This window comes from Silene latifolia, chromosome 1 (assembly GCF_048544455.1).
Source record: "Silene latifolia isolate original U9 population chromosome 1, ASM4854445v1, whole genome shotgun sequence".
In the NCBI taxonomy this organism is placed as follows: domain Eukaryota; kingdom Viridiplantae; phylum Streptophyta; class Magnoliopsida; order Caryophyllales; family Caryophyllaceae; genus Silene; species Silene latifolia.
Genome location: NC_133526.1, coordinates 17,061,220 through 17,087,731, shown reverse-complemented (window position 1 = coordinate 17,087,731; position 26,512 = coordinate 17,061,220). Strand labels below are relative to the sequence as shown.

At 38.1% G+C, this 26,512-nt stretch overlaps 2 protein-coding genes across 3 annotated transcripts; one reads left to right on the top strand and one right to left on the bottom strand.

The window, feature by feature from the left end:
- The first annotated feature begins 414 nt into the window (after positions 1 to 414).
- On the top strand, positions 415 to 20,252 carry LOC141600164 (uncharacterized). 2 transcript variants are annotated; one of them, XM_074420349.1, is made up of 18 exons: positions 415 to 646; positions 791 to 943; positions 1,961 to 2,079; positions 2,845 to 2,890; positions 5,348 to 5,420; positions 5,501 to 5,558; positions 6,944 to 7,039; positions 7,190 to 7,307; positions 7,374 to 7,640; positions 8,721 to 8,822; positions 8,977 to 9,334; positions 9,420 to 9,533; positions 10,747 to 11,378; positions 11,656 to 11,852; positions 12,664 to 12,886; positions 13,568 to 13,687; positions 14,876 to 15,649; positions 17,002 to 20,252. In XM_074420349.1, exons 2-18 carry the CDS (start codon positions 848 to 850, stop codon positions 20,053 to 20,055), a joined length of 6,447 nt encoding a protein of 2,148 aa, XP_074276450.1. In that variant the 5' UTR covers positions 415 to 646; positions 791 to 847; the 3' UTR covers positions 20,056 to 20,252. The 2 variants fall into 2 exon arrangements, with proteins under 2 accessions (XP_074276450.1, XP_074276455.1); XM_074420354.1 differs by having other exon boundaries at positions 495 to 646; positions 6,949 to 7,039.
- A 1,110-nt stretch (positions 20,253 to 21,362) lies between these two features.
- Positions 21,363 to 24,652, bottom strand: LOC141600156 (uncharacterized). The gene is made up of 4 exons (XM_074420344.1): positions 24,293 to 24,652; positions 23,960 to 24,070; positions 22,323 to 22,391; positions 21,363 to 21,724 (listed from the first exon to the last, which is right to left on the bottom strand). The coding sequence occupies exons 1-4, from the start codon at positions 24,434 to 24,436 to the stop codon at positions 21,674 to 21,676; spliced, it is 375 nt and encodes a 124-aa protein (XP_074276445.1). The 5' UTR covers positions 24,437 to 24,652; the 3' UTR covers positions 21,363 to 21,673.
- Between the last annotated feature and the right edge of the window lie 1,860 nt (positions 24,653 to 26,512).

Below are 26,512 nucleotides of genomic sequence, written 5' to 3'. Positions count from 1 at the left end.
TGATATCAGTTTTTTCAAGTTTGGGCGAGCTCGAGATCAATTTGAGTTCGAGTTTTGTTTTATGAGCACAAGTCGAGCAAGGCTTACCTAGGCTCGGCTCGTGATCACCATTCACCACTAAGCATGCCTAAGTGATTTCTCCCTCCAGCCTTATTTCTTTGTACTTGGAGCGTGCCCAAGCGTATCGTGTCAAGCTGGACTAGACACATTCTTCTTTCTCAAACTTTGACCGAGGCACAGCCCACGGTTCATTTGCCAATCCTATGTCTTGTTAAAGTGGGCCATGGGATGTCTCAGTCCAACAACCCACGTTGATTGGGCCTCTAATACGTAAACAATGTAACATACAGTTAGTATATTGGGCCAGAGTCGAAGTTTGACTCTTACAAAAAGAAGAAATTGGGTTGGGTTCCCGGGTCTCCGGGTTGATCCTCACTGGAATTTCTTACCAACGGAAAAAAACTAAACACCGTATAATACAACAAAACAAAAATGTCAATCAATTGAAATTAATGCTCTTTTGTCCGCCATTAAACCTCGATTCGCTTCAATTTGGGAAAATTAGACTAATCAGTCTATTTATCCTCATCAGATTTAGGGTTTGTACATTTCAATTCTTCGATTTGATCCAAAACTCTTCAATTAGGTTCGTATTTTTTCAATTCGGCTTTTAATTTTATTGTTCTGCTTGATTTAATCTATTTTATCATCGAATTTGAATTTATGATATTAATATATGATATAGATTGTAGATATGAAGTTATTAAGATCAAATTGTGTATGTTCTCAGTTGCGTTAGGGTTTAGCTGTCTATGATTAGAAGTGGTGATAATTGAGGAGCGATAGTATGAAGTCCGGAAGTGCAGCGAAGTTGGTTGTGGAAGCGCTGCTCCAACGGTTTCTTCCGCTTGCTCGTCGTCGTATTGAAACTGCTCAAGCTCAGGTCTTTTTCATGTTTCAATCATTCAAATTTCATGTTTTTCCTACTCTTTTATGTTATTATCATGGTTTGCACTTGGTTTTTCACCCATTATAGTAATGTGGGCATTGCTTGTTGTATATAACTATTGGCTGCTGCTAGAATTTATCCGTGCTGAACACTTTTGTGGTTTGGCAAGTTAATCGAGATATGTTGTTACTACGCTTCTTATTTGGGTATACTGAGAGATTAGCCTCTTTGTTGTGACATGGGTGAAGCTGAGTACATCTGACGGTCTGAGCTACTTAACCCTGGTTTAGGCACGCACTCTAGAAGCATTGGCAATTCATATATGGGTTGGTGTTGGAACAATAAGCTGTACATGAGCAGATGCTTAGGATTTTGTATGCATTAGAAACATGTATAGGAGTGATTTTCTTAGACATCTAGGTAGTTCAATTTATTGTGTGCATTGTGAATTATGACTTACTGAAGTGAATTCAACGAGCTTTTGATGGGGGAGACACGGGGACCCTGTCTTAAAATGAGGATACCGGTGTGGGTACAAGTCTTTAAAGCAAAAATTCAATTCTAAATTTGAAATATTCCAATTGTTTTAGTATGTGGGAAAAAAGTTTGACAAATAAGACTTACAATCATAAAACCATAATACTAATGCCTTATAAATCATCTTCCTGTAATTTTGTGGTGCGAGCGTCACTAGTTCAACTCTCCTAGGAGAAGTGTCGGACGAACAAGTGTCGGGTACGAAATCGATATCCATTTCCTTGTCGTGTCGTGTCGTCACAGGTACTGTCCGAAGTAACATAGGTTGTCTGTAGTGGTTGACTACATACCAGTAGATTCACAATGGTTGCTAAGGTGGCATAAATATTGGTCTGATAAATACTTCCTCGTCCACACTGAACTAGTTTTTATGGCGAATGTGTCTAGAATTGCCTCCTTTGTCTTCTACTCTATTTAGTTATTTGTAATTGTGGAGTCGCTGATGTTGGATATTTCATTTCTTTGATATTGTAGGATGGTCAATACCTTAGTCCCTCTGATCCAGCCTATGATCAAGTCCTGGATTCCCTTGCAATGGTGGCACGTCATACTCCGATACCTCTTCTTGAAGCTCTTCTTAAATGGCGTGAGAGGTAAGAGTTTGCATTCATGCTACTGCTAACTCATTCTGATGCTTGCTTATCCTTGCATTCTTTGTATTTTTTCGTGGCACACTTTTATTTGTTCTCTCATTGTACCTAATGCACACATCTACACACGCTGTTTCGGGATACTTGTGACTGTGTGTTATTCATGGCTCCTAGCTAGCTCCTTCATTTTGTAGTGTTAGTTGCTGGTAATGATGGAGAAGGGTAGGATCTGGATAGGATTTTTATAAGATCTATATTGAGATCTTTATGTTTTATATTGAATCCAGATTCGGTTTAGATCCTGGAATCTGAAATTCTCATATCGATACGAGGATCTGGATTTTTCGCAGATCCTTTCGATAAAAAAATATCACCTTTTAAGTATTGAAATATTATTTTTTGGATTTTGAAGCGACATAACATACTACTCTCAACATATCAGAATACAAATATTAAAGCTAAAGCTTTGAACATATCAAAATGAAGTCTCATAAAGTACAACAGTGGTTACATAGTATTTTTTTAAGCGAAAAGTGTGAGAAAAAAAAAACATAGCTTAATTTTTGAAAGTCTTTTTAAAAAAAAGAGATAAAATTTGACTATTTCTTTAACTTAATTTCTTTGTTAATATAAAATAAAAATGGATCTAAGGTTTGGCTTTAGACATAGTAAGTTCGATTTTGATATTTTTTTTTGTTTAGTTTGAGGTGTAGCCAATTAAAAAGCTATTATCTTTAATTTATCTGTATTATGTTTTGGATTTTGTAGTGAATCTCCTAAAGGGGCAAATGACGCATCTACGTTCCAAAGAAAGGTTTGTGATTTCAATAATTTACCAGGTCTCTTTGTTAGTTTGTCTCACAATTGATTCATATGTCACGTTTGATTTAATATTTTGATATAAACAATTTTCACTAGCATCGAGTTTATGTGAGATTATTTTATATTAGTATATTTTAGAAAGGAGATAATCTCTTGTCCCAAGCACACGGAAAAAGTTATTGTACATCTCACCCTCTATCTCATTAGACGGTAGCCGTTTAGACCTCGACTAATCGTGTAGTTGTTGTAGTAGAAAGGAAATGAATAAACTCAATGATAAATAATGAAGAGCACATGGGAGTATGGGACCGCCTTAGGGAAGTGTGGACCCGCCTAGCAACTCAGTCATTCAACATCGAAAAGTGAGTGGAAAATGTGTCTCAGAGTCCCATTTTCCAACAGAATCAGAAAGAACACACAAAGACAAACAATCAGCCCCCCAAAACCACTCTTAACGATGAAATCGAGGGGATAAGGGGGTAAAAGCCTACAAAATAACAATTTATCAATAACGATGAATTAAAATTACAAACATGTACGTTTGATGGTCGGAGAGAGCGAGTAGTTATTAAATATACCAATATGAGGGGCTATCACTGGCAATATGTTTGCCAAAGTAGTATAAGTTTAGAACACTCTCAACACTTCTCTAGTATTCTTTTCTGAACTTTTGTGTTCATACCCATACCTCAAGCTATCAGGTATGGCCGTATGGGAGTCTGATACCGAAATGGGCGTATGTAGGATGGGATAAAGTAAAATTTTTGCCCATTACCGAAATGGGCGTATGTAGGATGGGATCAAGTAAAATTTTTGCCCATTTCGATAAAAAAGGAGGGAGAATATGGAATAGTCACTTTTTTTTTACTCTCTCTTTGAGGCAACGGAGCAAATACTTTATGTACCAAGTAAATAGGGTTTTTTTTTGGTCCAGAACTACTTTATATTTAGGGGTATTTGTAAAAAGACTACCTTACAAGACTTTTTTTTGCTTTTACCTTCGTTTTTTTATCAATATCTGCCTATGCTAAAAAGTTGGCGAGATTTGGTCAGTATAAAGGACATTACCTATCTCACATGACTCTTCTAACATCCGACAAACTGCAATCTAATTTTAGACAAGTAAAAATTCGTATATGCTAAATCCCGCACGCTTGTTTGCTTAATCCTACACATTTTACCCCAATTTTCCATATTTGCCCTTTGGTAAAAAAAAAGAATTAAAGACTACTAAAGAATTAAAAAGATTTCTCTCTCTTAACCTAATCAATCCCTTCATCGTTCGACTATTATGAATCGTAATTCGCACATATCAAATGTAATTTCGTCGTTTTATCAATAACTTTATCGTCTTTTAGTCGATTTAGATGATGTTTTTGATATTAAAAATAGGATTTTTTTTAACAATTAGGGTTTGGATTAAGTTTGGTTGTTGAAGGGTGGTTGTGGGGACGTCGGACCGAAGTAGGGTGCTCGGAGAAGGATGCTCTCTTAACCTGCGATTTGTTCTTCTTCATCTTCAAGGATGCCCTCCTTTTTATTGGACATTATAACGCGAGAGTCACAAACAATTAAAGTCATAAAATTGAACATTTGTCTTCATCAATTTATTTTCCTGTAACCAAAGCACTCATATAGATGATAAGCAATTGCAAACTGATGTGCTCTTATCGCTTGGTGTTTGTTTTGTGAGACGATCTCACATGTGTGCAGGGGGGTGGTCGGCTGCGGGAAGGAGGCTGTCGACTCCGGGATGGTCGGCCGCGCGGAGGGGACTGTCGAATCGGGACGGTCAAATGCGAGGAGGGGGTTGTCGATGTGAAGGGATGGTCGTCGCATGGATGGGGGTGTGGTGGGGTGGTCGGCGGCGCAGGGACGGGCGGTGAGGGAGGAGGGTGCCGATGAAAATTATTTGGGGTTTTTTTATTTTCTCTTGTTTCCGTCTCTTGTTTCTCATTTGATGAAGGGGAGAAATGAGAGGGGTAGTCTTGAAATAAGGCGGAATTAAGTGCTGGATTGAGTAAAATGATGTGCGGGATTTAGCACGTCCCTAAAAATTATGTTTACATATTTTAATCATAACTATGAACATCTACTAATGTTAAGTGTAAGTACATGTGAGATAGGTTAATGCTGAAAAACTGACAAAATCACTAGACTCTTAGCATAGGTAGTTATCGACCAAAAAATGAAAACAAAGGTAGTCGAGAACAAAAAAATAATGTAAGGTGGTCTTTTTACAAAGTCCCCTTATATATAAGATACTTTAGTTTTTGACAAAAAAAACCCTAAGTAACACTAGAAACTTTATTATTAGTTTTTTCAGATCAATACTATTTTATAAAATTTGAAGAGATGCTTTACAAAACAACTAAAGCACGTATGAATAAAGAGAGTATTTATGCCAACCGCTTATCTAGCCATTGCTTGACTGCTAAACTTGATCCAGCTTGCAGTAGAATGCATATTTTGCTCAGCATGTATCCGATTTGTGGAGTGCTGCCTCCCAGAAGGACTTACAGGTTAATTTTACATATCTTTTCCCGTGAAATCACAGGTATATATACTGTGTCTGATGGAAGTGGGCTTATTATTTCTGCAGAAAAACTCTGGTCGGGGCTTGAGAACTTTGTATTTGATTGGCTGATAAATGCTGACAGGTAAGAGTTTTGTGGATATTATTTACTCTTGCTTTGGCATCGTAGAGGGTACTGTTTCAGGCTGGTATGTCGCAGAGTTATGTATTTGTTCACCTATGAATGGCCACATTCTGATTACACTACTCTCCTTAGTATCTTACTCTATTATTTGCATGATACTATGTTTCTGAAACTCCGCTCACATGTCACTTTCTACTGAATGCCTTGCCAGCTGAATGTCTGATTCTTGGTTGTAACTTGTAAGACTTCGCTGCTGTGTACCTCTGCCATATGTAGAAGTTTTATTAAACAGTAACAGCAATGAAGGTTTAATAACAAAATAACGAGGGGTCAACTAACATTAATTGTCATTTGAAAGCATCAAGGCGAGGTAAAACAATGCAAAAAATAAAAATAAAAAATGAAGGTAAAATATAACAAAAAAGCAACAAGACAATGGAGAACATAAAAATAATGGGTCAATAGAAACAAATATGTAAGAATGTGGAGAACCTTTTGAAGGAGAATTGAAATCATGTTTCTGATAGACTGTCATGTGTCCTGTTTTAGACTATGTGCAAATTTTGAGTTGCTAGATGGTATATCCTTCCAAATTAGGTCCTTGTTAATATCCTTCCTAGTATGCTTCACTCCTTAACTAACCTTGCTGTCACACTTATTTAGGGGTCATTTAGTTCGAAGTATTGGAATGGTATGGAATGGATTGTGATACCATAGTGGTATGGAGTTAGAACCCCATACTTGCTCATAAGTGTTCTGTCCTGGAATGGATATAGAGGTAGTAATAAGATGGAATAGAGTTAGAAACTTGAGTGGATACATGGGTATGGGATTCCAAGGGGTTGGAATGGAGTTAGAATCCATTGGTTATCTAACTCCATTCCAAAAACCTCCAACCAAACACTAGAATGGATTGAATCCATTCCAAAAGCTCCAACCAAACACCCCCTTAATATGGATGCCTTGAGCTCATTTTATGTCTCAGCTCCTCTCTTATGTGATCCGGGAAGGATTGTCATTTTTTTCTGGGATAGTTGTCTACTTATGAGGAAGGCCTATGTATCTTGCGACTAAAAACTTATATAAAAGTAATACAACCCCTTACCATTATGATTGTGATCAAGTCATGTTAGTCAATAACACCAATTCTAAAGCCAGTTAAATGAGCTGTAAAATTTTATGATAAGTCTTTATAAAACCATAACATCAATTCAAAAGAGCTCTCTGAAATTTTGAAACTAATGTGTATACTTTAAATTCCATGTCCTTTGTGGTCTGATCATCAGCTATGCTTAAATGATATACACAAGTCTTGCTCTTGTTCTATTTCTAATGCTTTCTTTTATATCTGTTGGAGAAAGCCTTATTACATCTCATTATGGCAGGGTAGTTAGCCAGATTGAATATCCTTCCCTTGTTGATCTAAGAGGACTGCTCTTGGATCATGTGGCTCAACTTTTGGGGGCGTTGTCTCGTATTAGGTAAAGTTTTGATTTCAATTCCCAATGTTCCTAGTGTTGTGGGCTATGGCGATTCCTAAAATGTTTTGTGGTTATAGCACATGCATTATGGGAAATATTTTTGTGGATTAGTTTATGTATAATGATGAACAAAATTTGTTATTGACACAGATTTAGTTCTGTTACGGAACGGTTTTTCATGGAGTTGAATACTCGCCGAATAGACACTAGTGTTGCACGGAGTGAAACATTGAATATCATCAGTGGAATGCGTTATCTGAAACTTGGGGTATGGTTTCTGATCTATTCTTGGTAGATTCGGTTATGAACCAATATAACCTGTTGTTATTTACAGGTTAAAACAGAGGGTGGTCTGAATGCATCAGCCTCTTTTGTTGCAAAAGCAAATCCGCTTAACCGTGCTCCTCATAAACGGAAAAGTGAACTGCATCATGCACTGTGTAATATGCTCACAAATATCTTGGCCCCACTAGCAGATGGTGGAAGAAATCAGTGGCCTCCTTCAGGTGTGGAACCTGCACTTAATCTTTGGTATGAAGCTGTTGGGCGGATAAGAGGGCAGCTGATGCATTGGATGGACAAGCAAAGTAAACATATAGCTGTAAGTGGTCTCTTTTCTGGAATTGATGTTCAACACTTCAACCGCTTGAACGCTCGTATAGTCGTATTTCCCCAAAAATCCATCCACATTAGCTTATTTATTCATTTACTGTCTCCTGTCCTCTGTTTCATTGTTGCGCAATAGACAATATTTTGTTCACTTGGCTTCCTGTTGTTTTGCAGCTTGTGACGTCACTTGTTAGGGTTTCTTTACAGGACTTGCGTGGTTGTGGATAATTGTTATGTATTAGAGTTAAAACATGGGGAAGTTGGAGGTAGTGCTTGTAGTGGAAAAAGGAAGGAAAAAACTGTAATAGTTACTTTGTAAAGGGGTTATATTTCCGATCTTCTCCCCTATGGTAATGCCCCCATATGTGAGTAAGAACTCACCCAACAACCCTACCTCTTCCTTGACCACCATTGCTCTCCTCCTTCACTCTGTTTTGACCTTTTATACCCCTTAACACTTTACCTTAATGCCAAGCAAACCCACATACTCCTTTTCTTTTTTTAGTTTATTGCAATACATGGCATTTTCGTTCTTCCTTTTTGTTTTTCATCTTCCCTTTTTTTATTCGCATTTTGAGGCGTGCGTTCACCCATGGACGGTTCGAAAGATGATTCATGTCAGCCGGCCCCAAATCATTTTGGGATTAAGGCTCTGATGTTGTTGTTGTTGTTGTATTGCAATACATGGCATCTTTGATCTGGATATATTGTTATATTGACATCATTTGTGAGCGGGAGTTATCTTGGTCTTTATTCTTTGGACATATGTTTCAGTGCAGGTTCTTTTATGAACTAGTCCACCGTAGCTTATTTTGTTTTTGTAGCTTTAGAGAAGAGCCTCTCTGGCTTTTCTATTTGCCGGAAAAACTATATTTTCTAGGACCTCCGTTGGCTTTTTGAAAATAGCCTATTATGCTCTCACGTAGTAATCTATTAACTGAGGGATTTTTTATTTTATTTTTAGCGTGCTATGTTTGTAACAAATTTGATAAGAAACATTTTTTTTTTTCTAAAACTTCTTTTCAAACCTCTATTTGCTTCGTTGCATTCTTAATTTCTGATATCTTCACAGGTTGGATATCCTCTTGTGACTCTTCTGCTTTGTTTGGGAGAGCCTCAAACTTTCCAAAATAATTTTGGGCCGCATATGGAGCAGCTTTATAAGCTTTTAAGAGTAAGTGATTTGAATACAATGTTAAATGTTTTTATGTTTTTAAGACCTTGTTTGTGTCTCAGTATGACTACTTCATCTTAATTATAGATGTGAAATATTAGCTGTCGACTTCTTGTTGATGATCCTGCAGTTTTAAACCCTTGTTTCTTTGCAGGATAAGAATCATCGCTTCATGGCCTTGGACTGCCTTCATCGTGTTGTCAAATTTTATTTGTGTGTTTATGCGCCAAGCCATCCACCAAACCGTATTTGGGATTATCTCGACAGTGTGACCTCACAGTTGCTAACAATACTAAGAAAAGGATTGCTTACCCAAGATGTCCAACATGACAAACTCGTTGAGTTTTGTGTTACTATAGCGGAAAGTAACCTTGATTTTTCTATGAACCACATGATATTGGAGTTACTAAAGCAAGATAGTTCTAGTGAAGCAAAAGTTATTGGACTCCGTGCTTTGCACAGAATAGTTGTTTCTCCCTCAAGTGAATACGTCGGTTTGGAAATTTTCCAAGGTGAATGAAGGTCAATACTTTCTTCTGTGTTCAATTGTATTTTTTGATTGATATACCTGAGTTTCGGATTTACTTGAAATGATAGGTCATGACATTGGCCACTACATTCCAAAGGTTAAGGCTGCTATTGAGTTTATTTTAAGGTCTTGCCATCGAACCTACAACCAGGCTCTGCTGACATCACCAAAGACTGGCATTGGTAATTCACCCTTCATAAGTTTGTGTAGCCTGAGTCTGGTACTCTGGTTTGCTAATTGTGAATGATAGCCTGCTTGTCAGAATAATCATTCTTCCATATAAGATTAATCAGGTCTGAACTGTCAAGCTATGTTTTTAGGATGGACAGAGAAAATAAAGAAAACATAAAAGGAATTTAGGGTCCTTTGGATCTTTATTCCTTATAAATTTGCCTTTCGCAATTTGGGTTCAGCGAATGATTTAAACAGGGTTACCAGATCCACTCAAGTATGAATTTACGAATCAAGTTGCCAACATTAGCGAATTAGGAATCTGGTATATAGAGTAAAGAAATATAGGAAGTGTTTAATTGGAACCAAATGGCATGCTTACAAGCTTCAGTCACAAAATGTTCATCTATATAAGATACTCCTTACTATGTTCTGATACTGTCTTGGGTTAGGAAGAAAGAACGAAAGTTTGATTTCTAAAGGAAGATTCAATATTTATCTATAGACAGAAAAAAGTAAAAACATAACACCACGAAAATAGTTATGTATTACTGTAACTGATTTACACTATAACATCAAAATAGATTTGAAAAGGTGAAAGATAAAATAAGGGGTGTCAAAGAAAAATAGAGATGAAGCAAAGAGAAAAAAAAAAAAAAAGGTAAGTGGGTGACAACATCTACTCGCTTTAATTATTTGGCACTATAAGATATAAGGGAAAACCAATAGGATGATAACGTTATGATTCTCCTTATGTTTGAGCTATTCTTTTATATATCATACTTGCATTTTACTCTTAAAAGAATCAGGCATAGTAACATTATGAATCCACGTATTATGTTAATTTGTAATACTATTAGAGTTTGTTAGGATAAAAGATGAGTTCTCCCTCCAAATCTTTTAATGTAGGAGTTATTTTAATTTGTCTTATAGGAAGGAAATGGAGGGATCCATTTTTCCTCCCCTTCAGGTGCACCAACTTTATTTTGCTTATTAAATAACGGAAATTGCTTCCCTCCCTTTCCCTACAAATCCATCTTTCCAAACAAAGGGTTAGCGTATCGAATATTTATTAAGAGCGAATCCATACTACATTTTCCTATCTGAGGTGATATGAATTTGGTAACCTTGGGGGTAAATCCGTTTTTATATAGATAGTGTATTTGATGTCGTGGTGGACTAGCAGCAGTGTCGGATAACATTTGCGTGGTGTTTGTACTGCAGAATCGGTCACCAAGGAAAAATCTCAAGGCTATCTTTTCCGTTCGGTGCTGAAATGCATACCTGACCTAATAGAAGAGGTTGGTCGCAGTGATAAGATCACTGAAATAATACCCCAGCATGGCATAAGCATAGATCCTGGTGTTCGTGAAGAAGCAGTGCAAGTGCTTAATAGAATTGTAAAATCCCTTCCCCACCGTCGATTTGCTGTCATGAGAGGAATGGCAAGCTTTACATTGCGGCTTCCTGATGAGTATCCTCTTCTTATTCAAACATCATTAGGAAGGTTGTTGGAGCTAATGCGCTTCTGGAGAATACGTTTACAAGAGGAAAGGATGGAATTTGATGCACAAGATTCAAAACATATGTTAAAGGATATTGGTGCTTTCAGGAGACCTTCTGTTCACCGCTCAGGAGAAGCAACTGATTTCCGTGCTTCAGAGATTGATGCAGTTGGTCTTATATTTCTTTGTTCTGTTGATAGTCAGATTAGGCACACAGCATTGGAGTTGCTACGCTGTGTCCGAGCCTTGTGGAATGACATAAGTGACCTTGCAGCTCATGAAAAAACGGATTACGATTCGAGGAATGAAGCTGAACCTATATTTATTATAGATGTTTTAGAGGAAAATGGGGTGTGTTTCTATACTGCTTACCTAATATTAGTATTAACTACCAGCCTAGAGCTGTAACACTACATTGCGACCGAGTTACTAAGATTTTGGTGGTTATCGCGACCAAATTTTGAGGTTGTGCTGACCACATTTATAGCACAACAACTGAGATTAGGCTGTGACAATTGATCAAGAGCCCAAGTCTCAAACAGATATTTAAAACCATGCCTATTCCTACCTTTCTGATACGAGATTCTAGTCTTACTGAATTCTGAATGTTGCCTTTTTTTTATGACAGGATGACATTGTTCAGAGCTGTTACTGGGACTCTGGGCGCCCGTTTGACATGAGACGTGAATGTGATGCGGTTCCGCCCGATGTTACTATTCAATCGATTCTCTTCGAGAGCCCTGATAAAAATAGGTGGGCTCGGTGTCTCAGTGAGCTTGTAAAATATGCTACTGAGCTTTGCCCGAGATCTGTTCAGGAAGCAAAGTAAGCTGACTTTCTTTTGGTTGATACTTGATAGTTACTTTCTGGTTGTTTCGTATATTGGTTGTACTTTTGCTTGATAATTTGGAGTCGTGTTATGTTGTATATACTTGCTTCTTGTAAATGCTGTTGGGATTCACAGCAGTCATCTAGTAACTGCACAATTTGCAGTCATATATTCTGGGAACGTTTTTCTCATCAAAGGTCAACAAGGAAACACCTTATGCGTTATGAGCATATTCTATTTCCTTATGAGCATACTACTATAGATCCCGTGCAATGCATGCACGGTATATACAAATTTTTACTTTTTAAGTTGGTCGTATTTTTTAAATTAACAACTTATTAGTTTTTCATATTTTTCATCTTGCATTTTGATTTGAGAAAAAAAAAACTATAAAATTAATCAAGCGAATTGAAAAGTGTCATAAAATGTGTGTTTTAATGAAAGTTTTTTTTTTAACGCAAAAAAATTATTAATTTCTGCCAATAGCTTATTTTTTAGCCACAACTTGTATCGTAAAAGTCAATTAATGCTTCATCATAAAAAGACTGGAGGTAAATGTTATGCACGACAAATCTATGTAAATTTTACCTTTTTTATTTTATAGATATCTTAACTTAAAATATAGATCCATATTTTAGCCCAGCATACATAGTAAATCTATAGAATAAACTACACAAATTAGGCCCAATTTTAAGCTTTAGTATTTAGGCGGGAAAATCTAGAGCATCTCTTATTCTTTTACTTCGTAGATAGGAGATTCTATTTCCTTGTAGATGTAGTAGCTACTAATTCAATATGCTATTTCAGGTCTGAGGTTATTCGACGAATTGTTTATGTTACACCTGCTGAATTTGGCGGTAAGGCTATTCAGTCACAAGATGCTGATAATAAATTGGATCAGTGGCTCATGTATGCGATCTTTGCATGCTCATGTCCTCCTGATGCCAGAGAATCTGTTAGCTTCGGGGCAACAAAAGAGCTTTTCAGACTTATCTATCCATTTATAAAATCTGGATCTGAAGCGCAAGTGGTAGGTGCATAAAATCAAATAGCCTATTGAGTTTTTCGTGTGGCACTGAGCCATTGATGGCCATCTTGAATAAAGTAATATGTGGTGTTGATTGCTTGATTTTGATTTGGTAGTGTTAGTCTTCAGATTTGAAGCAAATTTATTCCTACAGATGAATTGGATCGTACTGCTATTGACATTTGTGGAGTGATGTTTAAATTTAGGGGGTGTTATTTGCTTTTATGACAATTCTGAGAAGAAAAGCAGGAAGATTTTAATACCTGCTATATCTGGTGTAGTTGACTTCTATCTGAGAAAGGAAATTTAGCAAGAGGACCGCCTTCGAAGTAGGAGAAGGAAAATGATTAAAAATATTTTTTAAGTTTGTGATTTCAAAGGAAGAATTATTGCCTTCATAGTAATTGTGTAGTTAATTTGTGACAGAAAAGATCACAAAATACACATCCGAGTTTTGCTTACTGATTGTTGCGAATGTTTAACTTGCTAATATAAAAAGAAATAGGAAGAGTTGTACTTTCTAGAAAAACTGGAAATGTCACATTTCAGGAAATTAAATTTTGGGAGGGGATTTGTTTTCCTGCGAAGCTAATGTTATATTAAACTAGACCAGTTTTGTTTCAGTTTATTCCTTGAGTTTGCTGATTGTTTCAGAACTAATTGTAATTGCTCACTTTATTTCAGCATGCAGCTACAATGGCTCTTGGTCACTCCCATCTTGAAGTATGTGAAACAATGTTTTCTGAGCTTGCGTCTTTAATTGACGAAGTTTCGTTTGAGACTGAGGGGAAGCCAAAGTGGAAGGTATGACATATGCTTACTTGACACGTGAGAATTTTTAAAATAAACAAATAATAGACACACTTGTAGTGTAAATCTTTTGCATTTTACTTGGGTGTATGCATGAGCTGGGAGCTAAACCTTGCCATCATGATTTAGCTGAAATTGGAGGTCTGAACTGAACAACCATCCAGAAGGGGGTTGCGTTTGATATTTATCATTGATAGGTGTTGGTCACTCGGGAAATTAGTCTTCTCAAAGAAGAGTGGTTATCATTAAATTGGTTTTGAATCTAGCCTGCTACAATCTGTTTGCAAGCATTGTTGCTTCAAATGGCTGGCATAGCTTTACAATCTTGAGAATTTAAAAATAATTTGGTCTTTATGGTAAAAGCGTAGATGTGCAAAATAGTTCTTGTGATGGTTCCCATGTTTGGAATTTCTTTCAAAGTAAGCTTATTACAATGTTAATATTAAGGAGCACAAAGTAGTTTTATAGTACCTTTCTCACAAATGGCTGGGTAAGGCCCTGTTCTTTCCGGCTTAATTTCAGCCGTTTTGAGTTCAGCTCGTATCTATTCAGTTCAGTTTTATTCAGCTTCAGTCAGTTCTGTTTAGCTCATCTCTTCACAAACTTAACTCTTACTTCTAATACATTCAGTTCACCTCAGCTCCACTCAGGCAAGCAGTCTTACCACTGTATTAAACAAAACAAAAAGGCTGCTTCTGAATGACCCAAAATGAATTGTGTAGAAAATTGTATTAAATATACTTCACAATAAAAAGAAGTCTCTTATAGTACCTTCTATTGCTCTTTGAAGTATGCTGTGATTTTAATTCCTGATAGCTTAAAACAACAATCTATTTTGGCTCCTATAAGATGATTTTTTTACCTTTCATAATGATTTAAATTGACAAATGATGTCTAAAGCAAGAGAAGAATATAAAGTCATATACTTCCTCTGGCCATCTAACTTAACGTGTCTTTTGCCACAAGAATATGGGAGAACCAATAAGATGAATAAAATGTGGAGGGAAAGGCAAATTGAAGATAAATGTGGACTAACAGATCACAATAACCACAAATAACTTTACAGAAAGGGAAGTAGAAAGTGTAAAGGTTGGAGTGCGCTCTTTCCACTGCAACATTTGTCATCGATATTTTCTCGGAAAGTAATGTGTGTTTTAAAAACAATTTGTCATTGCCACACAGAGCCAGAAGTCTCGCCGTGAGGAACTCAAAATCCATATAGCAAATATATATCGAATGATAGCAGAGAAAATTTGGCCTGGTATGCTGAGCCGAAAACCAGTTTTCCGACTTCACTACTTGAAGTTCATTGAGGAAACAACTAGACAGATATTAACTGCCTCACCAGAGATGTTCCAAGACGTACAACCTCTTCGTTATGCTCTTGCATCTGTTCTACGGTATCTTGCTCCTGAATTTGTTGAAGCAAAATCAGAAAAGTTTGATCTAAGGACTAGAAAGCGTTTGTTTGATCTTCTTCTTTCGTGGAGTGATGACACAAATGGTGCATGGAGTCAAGAAGGAGTCAATGATTACCGCCGTGAAGTGGAAAGGTACAAGGCTTCTCAGCATGGACGCTCAAAGGATTCCGTAGACAAACTTTCATTTGATAAGGATGTGAGTGAGCAAGTAGAGGCTATTCAATTGGCTTCCATGAATGCTATGGCCTCACTTTTGTATGGACCCTGCTTTGATGATAATGCTAGGAAAATGAGTGGCAGAGTAATATCCTGGATTAACAGTTTATTTATTGAGCCTGCACCTAGGGCTCCCTTCGGCTACTCTCCTGCAGATCCTAGGACTCCATCTTATTCTAAATACACAGGTGATGGTGGGCGTGGAGCCGTAGGGCGTGACCGTCACAAAGGTGGTCATCTGCGTGTATCTATGGCAAAGTTAGCATTGAAGAATCTACTCCTGACCAATTTAGATCTATTTCCTGCTTGCATTGATCAGGTATTTTTTTTTTTGTCATCTTTGCCCGACTACGACTGAATTCATGTAGTTGCATTGAAAAATAATTTGCCATACTAGTCTTATTCTTAAGTTAATTAGATAGTTCAGATCTTGTTCATCTCCTCCTTTCTGAAGTTCTATTTATGTTAAAAAAAAGGTGGATATATATCGAAGCCTTCTATCTACTATACCTGGCTGTGTGATTCACCTTTTCTGCTGTCTTTTTTGACATCTTGCATTCAGCTTGTTTTGTGTATGAGGCTACTTAGTTGAGGGGAGTGGCGATTCCAGGATCCTAGGTGCGCATTTTAGTGAAAGTTTTTTTGTTGAAAATATAGTTTATTATTAATGATGATAAAATATTATTCCTTGTCCATAGTATCAAAACATAATAGTTTATACTCCCTCCGTCCCGGTCAATTGTTGTACTTTGGTTTTGGCACAAAGACCAAGGAAAGTGAAATGGGGCCAATTACTAAATGACAAGTGGGACAAATTGAGTGTGAATGATCAAATTGCTCATCAAGTTCATTCTTAAAATAGAAAGGACAACAACTCACTCAGACACCCCAATATGGAAAAGGACAACAAATGACCGGGACAGAGGGAGTATCATTATATATGACTAACACTTAAACATATAGAATATGGTTTGCTTTGCTTAAATGAGCACTAAAATGGAAATTAAAATTTTTGTGGTTCATATGTTTAAATTTATATTACACCGACACTTCACTTTGGTTGCGTGTCGAGTGTTTGACACGAACGGCACTTAGACACTTCATTTTAGACCAAGAAATTGAAACTTCGCGGAAAATATCTGTATCTGACACTTCAACAGCGTTTCATGTCCGACACTTGGAGCCGAGTTAGAGTAAATAGGTCCAAGTAGCTGCAAATAGTACTAAAAACTAAGAAACTTTGGTAAAAACTTAAAAGCATCCCAATAAGTTCACTATGCCATGAAATTGGCTAGAACTTTAGTTTAATACTTCTAGGGGTCTAGACTCTAGGTAATAAAATGGATCTGGGAATGTCGTCATCCAAGTTGACAAACAGGAAAAACAAAAAAGAATGCTATTCGCCAGATAGGAACATGGATAAAAGGGATACAAGATGGAACTCAGACCATTGCACCATTTACATACCAATACCAGTGCTTCATTAGCCTTGGTTGTCCTGCTTTTTTCTTTTTCTTTTTTTAAGAGAGATACAGGGGGTCAGAGGCAGCCACTGCAGCCCTGCTAGACTCGCCTATGGTTGAGGTCTTTTAAAACAAATATGTTGCTGTATAAGCAAAGGTATTTTAAGGCCTATAAATCTATAATAGTAGCTTGATTTTTGTCATGCAGTGCTACTACTCAGATGCTGCCATAGCTGATGGTTACTTTAGTGTACTAGCTGAAGTGTATATGCGCCAAGAGATACCAAAATGTGAAATTCAGAGATTGCTGAGCCTCATCTTGTACAAAGTTGTTGATCCGTCAAGACAAATTCGAGATGATGCTCTTCAGATGCTTGAGACACTTTCTGTTCGTGCATGGGCAGAGGATGGGATGGAAGGTTCTGGAAGCTATAGAGCGGCTGTTGTTGGTAATTTACCTGACTCTTATCAACAGTTCCAGTATAAACTTTCGTGCAAACTTGCCAAAGATCATCCCGAGCTGAGTCAACTTCTCTGTGAAGAGATCATGCAAAGGCAGCTTGATGCTGTTGATATAATTGCCCAACATCAAGTCTTAACGTGCATGGCTCCATGGATTGAGACTCTTAATTTCTGGAAACTAAAGGATGGTTGGACCGAACGTTTACTAAAGAGTTTGTACTATGTGACCTGGCGGCATGGTGATCAGTTTCCTGATGAGATTGAGAAACTCTGGAGCACAATTGCTAGCAAGTCTAGGAACATTAGTCCTGTACTGGACTTTTTGATCACCAAAGGTATTGAAGATTGTGATTCCAATGCTTCGGCTGAAATAAGTGGTGCTTTTGCCACTTATTTCTCAGTCGCGAAGAGGGTGAGCTTATACCTTGCACGGATCTGCCCCCAACGCACAATAGATCATCTGGTGTATCAGTTGGCTCAGCGGATGCTTGAGGATAGTGTTGAACCGTTAAGGCCTAGCACCACAAAGGCTGATGTTAGTGGGAATACCGTCTTAGAATTTTCTCAAGGGCCTGCAGCTCCCCAGATCTCATCGATTGTCGATAGCCAGCCACATATGTCACCTTTGCTCGTTCGAGGCTCTCTCGATATCCCACTTAGGAATGTTAGTGGGAGTCTGAGCTGGCGGACTGCTATTGTTGGTGGGCGTAGTGCCTCAGGCCCTTTGAGTCCTATGCCTCCTGAGATGAGTGTTGTTCCCGTGACTCCTGCTGGCCGGTCAGGTCAGCTTCTTCCTGCTTTGGTCAACATGTCGGGACCACTGATGGGAGTCCGCAGTTCAACCGGTAGTATACGCAGCCGTCATGTGTCCAGGGATAGTGGAGATTACTTTATTGACACTCCCAACTCGGGAGAGGACGGCCTGCATGCTAATGTTGTGCATGGTGTGAATGCTAAAGAGCTTCAGTCAGCATTGCAGGGTCATCAACAGCATTCCCTTACTCAAGCTGACATTGCTTTAATTCTACTAGCAGAAATTGCATATGAGAATGATGAGGATTTCAGGGAGCACTTGCCTTTGCTCTTTCATGTCACCTTTGTCTCGATGGATAGTTCTGAAGATATTGTTCTCGAGCACTGCCAACACCTCCTTGTTAATTTACTTTACTCGCTTGCTGGCAGGCACTTAGAGCTTTATGAGGTCGACAATAGTGATGGAGAGAATAAGCAGCAAGTTGTAAGCCTAATAAAGTATGTGCAGTCTAAGCGTGGAAGCATGATGTGGGAAAGTGAGGACCCCACTGTCATAAAACCTGACGTCCCTAGTTCTGCACTTTTGGCAGCACTAGTCCAAAGCATGGTGGACGCAATTTTCTTCCAGGGGGATCTCCGAGAGACGTGGGGAACAGAATCGTTGAAATGGGCCATGGAGTGTACTTCAAGGCACCTTGCATGCCGGTCCCACCAAATATATCGAGCACTAAGGCCCAAGGTCACAAGCGACGCATGTGTTTCACTTCTTCGTTGCCTGTATAGGTGCTTGACCAATCCGCAGCCAGAAGTTCTTGGGTTTATTATGGAAATTCTTTTGACTTTGCAAGTGATGGTGGAAAACATGGAACCCGAAAAAGTTATACTTTATCCTCAGCTTTTCTGGGGATGTGTTGCCATGATGCACACAGATTTCGTCCATGTGTACTGCCAGGTACTCGAGCTTTTCTTACGTGTAATTGACCGGTTGTCTTTCCGAGATAGAACAACCGAAAACGTTCTCCTTTCGAGCATGCCACGAGACGAGCTCGACACGAGTGTAACCGATCTTGGGGAGTTCCAGCGCTTGGAATCACGGGGTGCTATTGAACCAGCTGGAAAAGTACCCGAATTTGAAGGTGTACAACCTCTTGTTCTTAAAGGGCTCATGTCAACTGTTAGCCATGGGGTCTCTATTGAAGTCCTCTCTCGTATTACGTTTCCAGCATGTGACTCTATATTCGGGGACCCAGAAACTCGGCTTTTGATGCATATCACAGGTTTACTTCCCTGGCTATGTCTCCAACTTAGCAAGGACCCTACAGGGAATCCCACAATGCTTGGGTCACCACTCCATCAGCAATACCAGAAAGCTTGCTCAGTTGCTGCTAATATTGCACTCTGGTGTCGAGCGAAATCTCTGGAGGGACTAGCCACTGTATTTTTGGCATACTCTCAAGGTGAGATCAAAACTATTATTAATTTACTTGCTTGTGTGGCACCATTGTTGTGCAGCGAGTGGTTCCCAAAGCACTCGGCATTGGCTTTCGGGCATCTTTTACGATTATTAGAGAGGGGACCCGTCGAATATCAACGGGTCATACTGCTTTTGCTAAAGGAATTGCTTCAGCATACACCAGTAGATGCTGCACAAAACCCTCATATGTATGCAATTGTCTCGCAATTGGTGGAAAGTTCACTGGGATGTGATGCCCTTAGTGTTCTGGAAGCCCTCTTGCAAAGTTGCAGTTCTTTGACTGGGGCCCACGGCCATGATGGTGGTGCTCATGAAAATGGGCATGGTGGTACTGATGAAAAGTCCCTAGTACCACAGAACTCGTTCAAGGCGCGCAGTGGGCCGTTACCATACGCCATGGGGTCTGGTTTCGGAACTGGTTCTATATCTGTCGGAGATTCAGGATTGCCTTCCAAGGAAGTTGCTTTGCAGAATACTCGGGCGATATTGGGGCGTGTTTTGGACAACTGTGCACTCGGACGAAAGGACTATAAAAGACTGGTGCCTTTTGTATCAGTCATGGGAAATCAATGAGCATGGTACCCTATTGTAATTTTGCCTGTATTTGTAGCACATTGGTGTAATATTTATGAATTAGGTTGGTAGGTAGTAAAGGGAAGGGTGTTTCAATTCATGAATTGTGTATATAAGGCAAGCCCATTAAGTTCCATTTGTAAAGGTTTTAGCTTAAGCCTCGCGTGCCCTTGCTTAAGGCTGTTCGAAATTTGGTTTGGACTCGCAACCTGGACCGACTTAGACTCTTCGGTCCAGATTGACCCGTATTTGGAACGCATTTGGCCTGGTCTCCTGGCCTCAACAATTTATTCAATCCGGTCTCTGGTCTAATCCGGCCTGAACTCTGGTAACACCGGACTAGACTGGAGACCCGTAATTTTGTCACTTAGGACTTGTCTTTTTCCTACTACAGAGTAAAACACAATGTCTTATTGCCGTCATTTTGAAATCACTCTTTTTTTTCTTTTCTTTATGCCTTGTACAGTGTCACGTTATCACGGTTGCAATAGTAACAACTAACAAGCAAGGCATGTGGCTTAGAACAGAATTCTGTTAGAAACTAATAACAGAAATAGGACACCCTAATGATCATGCAATCCATTTGGAAGGACTCGCGTTGATTTTACATTAAAAAATGTATAGTTCTTTTAAGTGATCCTTGGTAATTTTATTTATCTTCTCACTTTCGGTCGATCCACCTCGTGTACCTTATTGTCTCCCTCTAAATCCGTTATGAACTCATAAACAAAAGTTATGATTGGCCAAAGGTCGTCTTGTGCAAAAAGACAGTATAACTTAAGAAAACTCAACAGATGAAAGGTAGACTTGAAAAAACCAATCCGACCTGAATGACTTAATCTAAATCTAATCTGCGCTCGGTCAAAAATCTCAAATTTGACCTTTTTTCAAAAAAAAAATCTCAAATTTGACCCGAGGCCTGAATTGACTCAACCAATTCCAATTTGGGCAGTGTTTTTTTTTTTTTTTTGGCCCGTGCGAACGAGTATTCCTAAATAACTCCATACAAACAAAACACCAAATTGACCGACCAAGCCGACTTGTAACCATTCACACCCGGAAATACTTGACCCGAATTGGCCCAACCCAATTGAACCGTTTATTACGTTATGTAGAGGGACATTAAAAAAAAGATTTATAATTAATTCCATGTTCCCAAATTTGAGTTGGTGAACAGAGTACTCCTTGTCTCCCACCAACTCACCAAGTAGAGTTTTTCAAAAAAAAAACACACACACAAGTAGAGGATACAACAAAGGGTAAACCAGTCTACCAAAAAAACATATAGTAAAATAGTAGCCCGTTCATTGTGAAAATGGACGTTCCGTATTAAGTCGAAAAGGACAACCGTCGTATAAATCTTCTCATAACTGGCACAACTATTGTATCGGGAAAACCGCATTACAAATAAATTGGCTTACAAGTAAAAGGGGAGTTTTTTTTTTTTTTTTTTTTTTTTTTTTTTTTTTTTTTTTTTTTTACTGTATATAAGCGTGCATCTTCAAGTCGAGAATCTGCAACACATCAACTTTGAAAAACATATGGAGCAGCATGACGCTTGTATCTACCAACTTAAGAGATGAAACACTTGAACAAGAGTTCTCACTATATAGAAACGTCAACGATCGATGAACGACTTGTTCATCAAGCCCACTGCCGAATCCATGAACTGCAAACTCAAAGCCATAACCAAGAGCAGGTTTCGACAAATATGAGATGAATACGACAAAAGAAACCATTTCAACTTTTACTCACGCCACCAAAAGAGTTAAATTTCATTCAGAGTTAAATTCTCTTTTGAGGAACGGGTTCGACTTCACACAAAGCTATCAGATAATATAAAGCACTATAGCAACCTATTTCATTAACAAATTCCAACCAAAAACAAGTAATTTGGCTTCAAGAACGGTTGACCGAACCCTAATCCACACAACATGGTCAACCTACCACAAATTATTTCCTTATTTTTTGGTAACTACCAAGCTATACACCCACAGGTATCACCTTTTCACAAATTCTAAGACCGTTGCACAATATACAACGATTTTGTTTATTGTTGTCATTAAATTAAATGGAACACATACAGATCAATCACTAGAACTTCCTCAACATCGACCCCAAAATTTCTTCAACGCCCATTTCCTAAAAATTTATCTGATGACGGTAATGATAGGACAAACAATGACAACATAACTCAAGACTGAACGACGATATAAAAAGTACTTCGTGACAAGAAAATAGACTAGTGCTTTCTTCCAGAGTTTTACCTTCCCAATATTCTTGAGTTCCTTTCCGACTGGCTCCAAGAATTTCAAGTCAACTTCTACAGGCCAAACCTAAACATAGGGCAAATAGATCAGTTTCACCTTGAGTAGCAAATGTAAAGAAATTTCCAACGCAAAATTCATCAAGTCAAACTCATACGACTACCAATATGGAACGGGATACAAGGGAACTCAATCTAAGGCGTCAACCTTGGAGTCCCTACCACATTTTCATTCAGTACCACTGCTATTTAACAGAAGTTAAACAGACACAAACTTTTGCTCTGAAATTTTCACACTTTTTTTGTTATATAGTCTATTTGGCAGCACAAGTGCAATTAAAACTGTGCTAGCACACTTAAATAGCCTGATGTTATAACCTTTGAGCCGCAGAGTTACACTCTTACTCCACTGAACTCTTGCTTCAGTTCTGTAACAGTTAGGCGTTGTTCTTTTGGACTGAAACTACCTAAACAAAACTTAAAATAACTCAACTCAATTTATAGGACCTAAAATAAGTTGAATCGAATTGAATTGGATAGCAAAAATGAACTAAACTGAACTTATAGACCTGACGTGGCCTAAACTGAATTGAAGAAAACTGAAATCATTCATTTTGCACCCCTTTACTCCACCTTTTTTTGATAAACTAAGTCGCTATTTCAGGAAACACAAGACAGACAAAATAACAAGAACATAAAAAGAGTATTGTAAAGCAAGAGAGAATTGGATCTTCTAAAATCGAACTGAGAAAATAAAAAATAAATCAGACATATCAGATAATTTTGAAAGGATGAATAAGCCCACCAATGCCATATGAAAATAAAGATACCTCGAAATATTGATGCTATAGGGTATAACAAATACGAAGTAGTTCCTTAGAAATGCCATCTAATGTAAGACAGCAAAACAACTTCACGATCATTTAACCTAACTAGTAGCCATCAAAGCATCCATAAACCATAGAGCATCAAGAAAACTTTCAAACAGGGAAGGAGCAGTACAGCTCCCTAGCTACTGGATTATAACACGCAACTTGCTTCGTCTACATCTTTTTTAGCGTACACATTTTTTTTCTGACAACGAAAGGTTAACCAAAACATAACGGAAATAGACACAATCCCATCTCAGGGTGTCAGCATAGCAACTCAATACTCAACTACATCTAAATCCAATAGTAACACACCTCAAACAAACCCCGGTTAGCCCACTCAAAATCATTTTTGGACTGTATATTTCTTCTATTGTAATTCTGCCCATGAACATTACTGATTTGACACGATGACAATCTCGAGCAAGCTTAATTTTTCCAATTGATTCAATACTTATTCGCTCTTTTTTTCGCTTTTTGAGGTGTGTGTTAACCCATGGACGGTTCTAAAGGATGATTCATGTCAGCCGACCCCAAATCATTTTTGGGATTAAGGCTCTGATGTTGTTGTTGTTGTTGATTCAATACCTATTCGTTTAAACAACTTAGCCACAATTTAAAATATAAATAAATTTCAAACAAAAACATTACAACATTCACATGAAGATATCCTTCCTGCAGCCTCCAAATTCATATGAAGAATTATAACATGATAACACTAAATTAATTTGCAGAATTAATAAAAACGAAATGAAACAAAAAAACAAACCTTCAACCCAAGTAATTTAACAGGAGTAGCCTGACCAGGCACAATACACTCTGGGCCTGCTGCCTCCAACATGGCATCCACTCCTAACCCGTTTCCCACCGGGTTCGGGTCCTATTTACAAAAATCAAATCACCCATCATCAAACTTACAAACAAAATAATTACCCACTTTATCAAGGTCTCACTCATTTCTTTACGTTTCCGTTTTAAAGCATTTATATTTCAATTCCTCGGTCTTTGTACCAAAACAAATGTAATAAAATTAAAACCAAGCCACAACAGAAAATACTAAGAATCATAAAAAAAAAAAAAAAAAAAGAGAAAAGAAAAGTACCCGCATGACAGAAAGGGCATAATCGGAAAAGGGATTATGTTGGAATTTGAGAAGAGGAGAATGGTGAATTTTGGGGATGGGTTTACCCTGAGAAGCTCTCCATGGTGCGTCTTTTTGAAGTGTTGTTACTGTTTTCTTTGACATTTTTTGTATCAATTTATTTATTTATTAACCCAAATATGAAGAAGTGATGATGCTTCTGAAATTGTGATCAACAAAGAAAGATTTAGACTTTGAAGAAGATAATGAAGATTGAAGGGATATAAAAGTGTGTGTGAGAAGAAGCAGAAGGGGGGAGTCGTTGGCGTCGAAGCGGATAATTTTTGTGTAGTTGGGATTTGGGGTTTTGTTTGGTACACAAATTGGATGTTACCTACTTGCCCTATTTGTCCTCTCGCAAACAAGAGGTGATCAAATATCGACTTGGAAAAAAATCATAAGTTCTGGATTAAAATGGGTATATCTGTTGTAAATTTAAAACGAGTTAAATAGTATAGATGAGATACATGATAAATCGACTTGGAGTATTATAGACGGCACATATCCGTTTATAACTAAAGACGAGTCAAATACAATAACACATTCCTGATAGTACAAGCAACAAGTGGGGTGGTGGGGCTAAAAATATCACCACCTTCAAGCTATTTGACCCGTTTTTAGTTATAGACGAATATATCCGTCTATAGAAAGACTAGCTGGTCTGGATTAGAATGGGTATATCCGTCATAAATCTATAAAAATTACCAAAACACTGGAGAGATAAAGGACGTGTAAGACAGTTTTAAACCTATACTAATGTGTAGCATATTACGAGAGGAGAACAGTTTAAAACTCTCGTAATCACGCGAAACGGTGGAAAAACAAAGGGGAACGGTTGAATTGAGGTTGAGAGCCTGGTAACGTTGATTTCCTAAAATGGCTAGAATGGATTTGTGAAGAACACTTGTTCAACTAGCGATTTCATTTCTCGTCATTTCATTATTTCACTTTTTTTATACAGCAAGGGTGAATCTGCTACTTGGAGTAGAGATTTATCGCTACTTCAAATAGCAATTTTTTTTTTTTTTTTTTTTTTTAGACAACGGTGTACTATTATATTAAAAACAAAGTCGATTTACATGTTACCTGCTATTTTAGAACAAACATAACTAACAGTACAAACTGACTCAGCAACACAAAGACGACGTTTCTTAACCGGGGAATGGTAGAGTTCATCAAAGTGAAATGAACATTCTCCTTTTCTTTTATAGCGAACGGCCATATCCACAGTCCTTGTATCTGTAAACCTGCAAAAATCAAATCGTTTCACCAACAAGGACTTACCCTTTAACTTAGATCGATCTCGACCCAAACGGTGGCTGGCAGCTGGATGATGTTTTACAGAACGGCTAGATCGGCTAGAACGGCCGCATCTCGCTACCGAAAACTTCTTCAAGGTGAAAAGGCAAAAAGAGTCGACTTGGCAAAGGATAGGAATCGGCGAGCTCGGAAGGAGGAGGGTCATTCAATTGTCGCAACTTCACAAACCACATTGTTGTTTCTTGAACTCTCATTTAGGGACAAACATTGTCTCTTAACATTAAGATGATAAACCGCCTCGTCATCGAATTTCCCAAATCTAGAAGACCTAAAGTCTCGTAGTCGACAAAGGCTTCACGACCAAAGGAGAAAAGGAGGGAACTTCGCTTCCCATGAAAAAAATTTCATGAGGAGTTCCGTCAAGATAGAAGTTTGAGGGGTGAGGGGGCGAATCTTCATATAGGCCCCAGACTTTGGATGATAAAATTGCAGATTACTTCCGGACATCAAATTCTCGTAGTCTTTGGAAGAGAGGGACAATTTTTTGTAGGCTTGATTTTTCTTGGAGAAACTGTAATTGGAAGATTTGGTGACGGACGGATTAGTGTCGCACTGACTTGGTAAGGGAGGGTAAGTTTCGGCATTGGAGCAGGAATCCATAATCACGGCAGGGCTTGTGTGACTTGTGTCATTATCATAGTCCATCTCGTTATTTAACAAATGCACTCTACTGCAAGAGGCTTCGACCACTTGATCAAGGTTCTGTAACTTAGCATCCGCATCAACATTAAGAAGTGGTTTTTTACCTTTCTGTCGGTACCCAAGGGGTCAAAATGATAAGCAACCCGTTTTCCATTGGGTTTCATAGCAAGGCGATCAACAACGAAATTGAGTTCACGATGAACATCCTTATTATTCGGT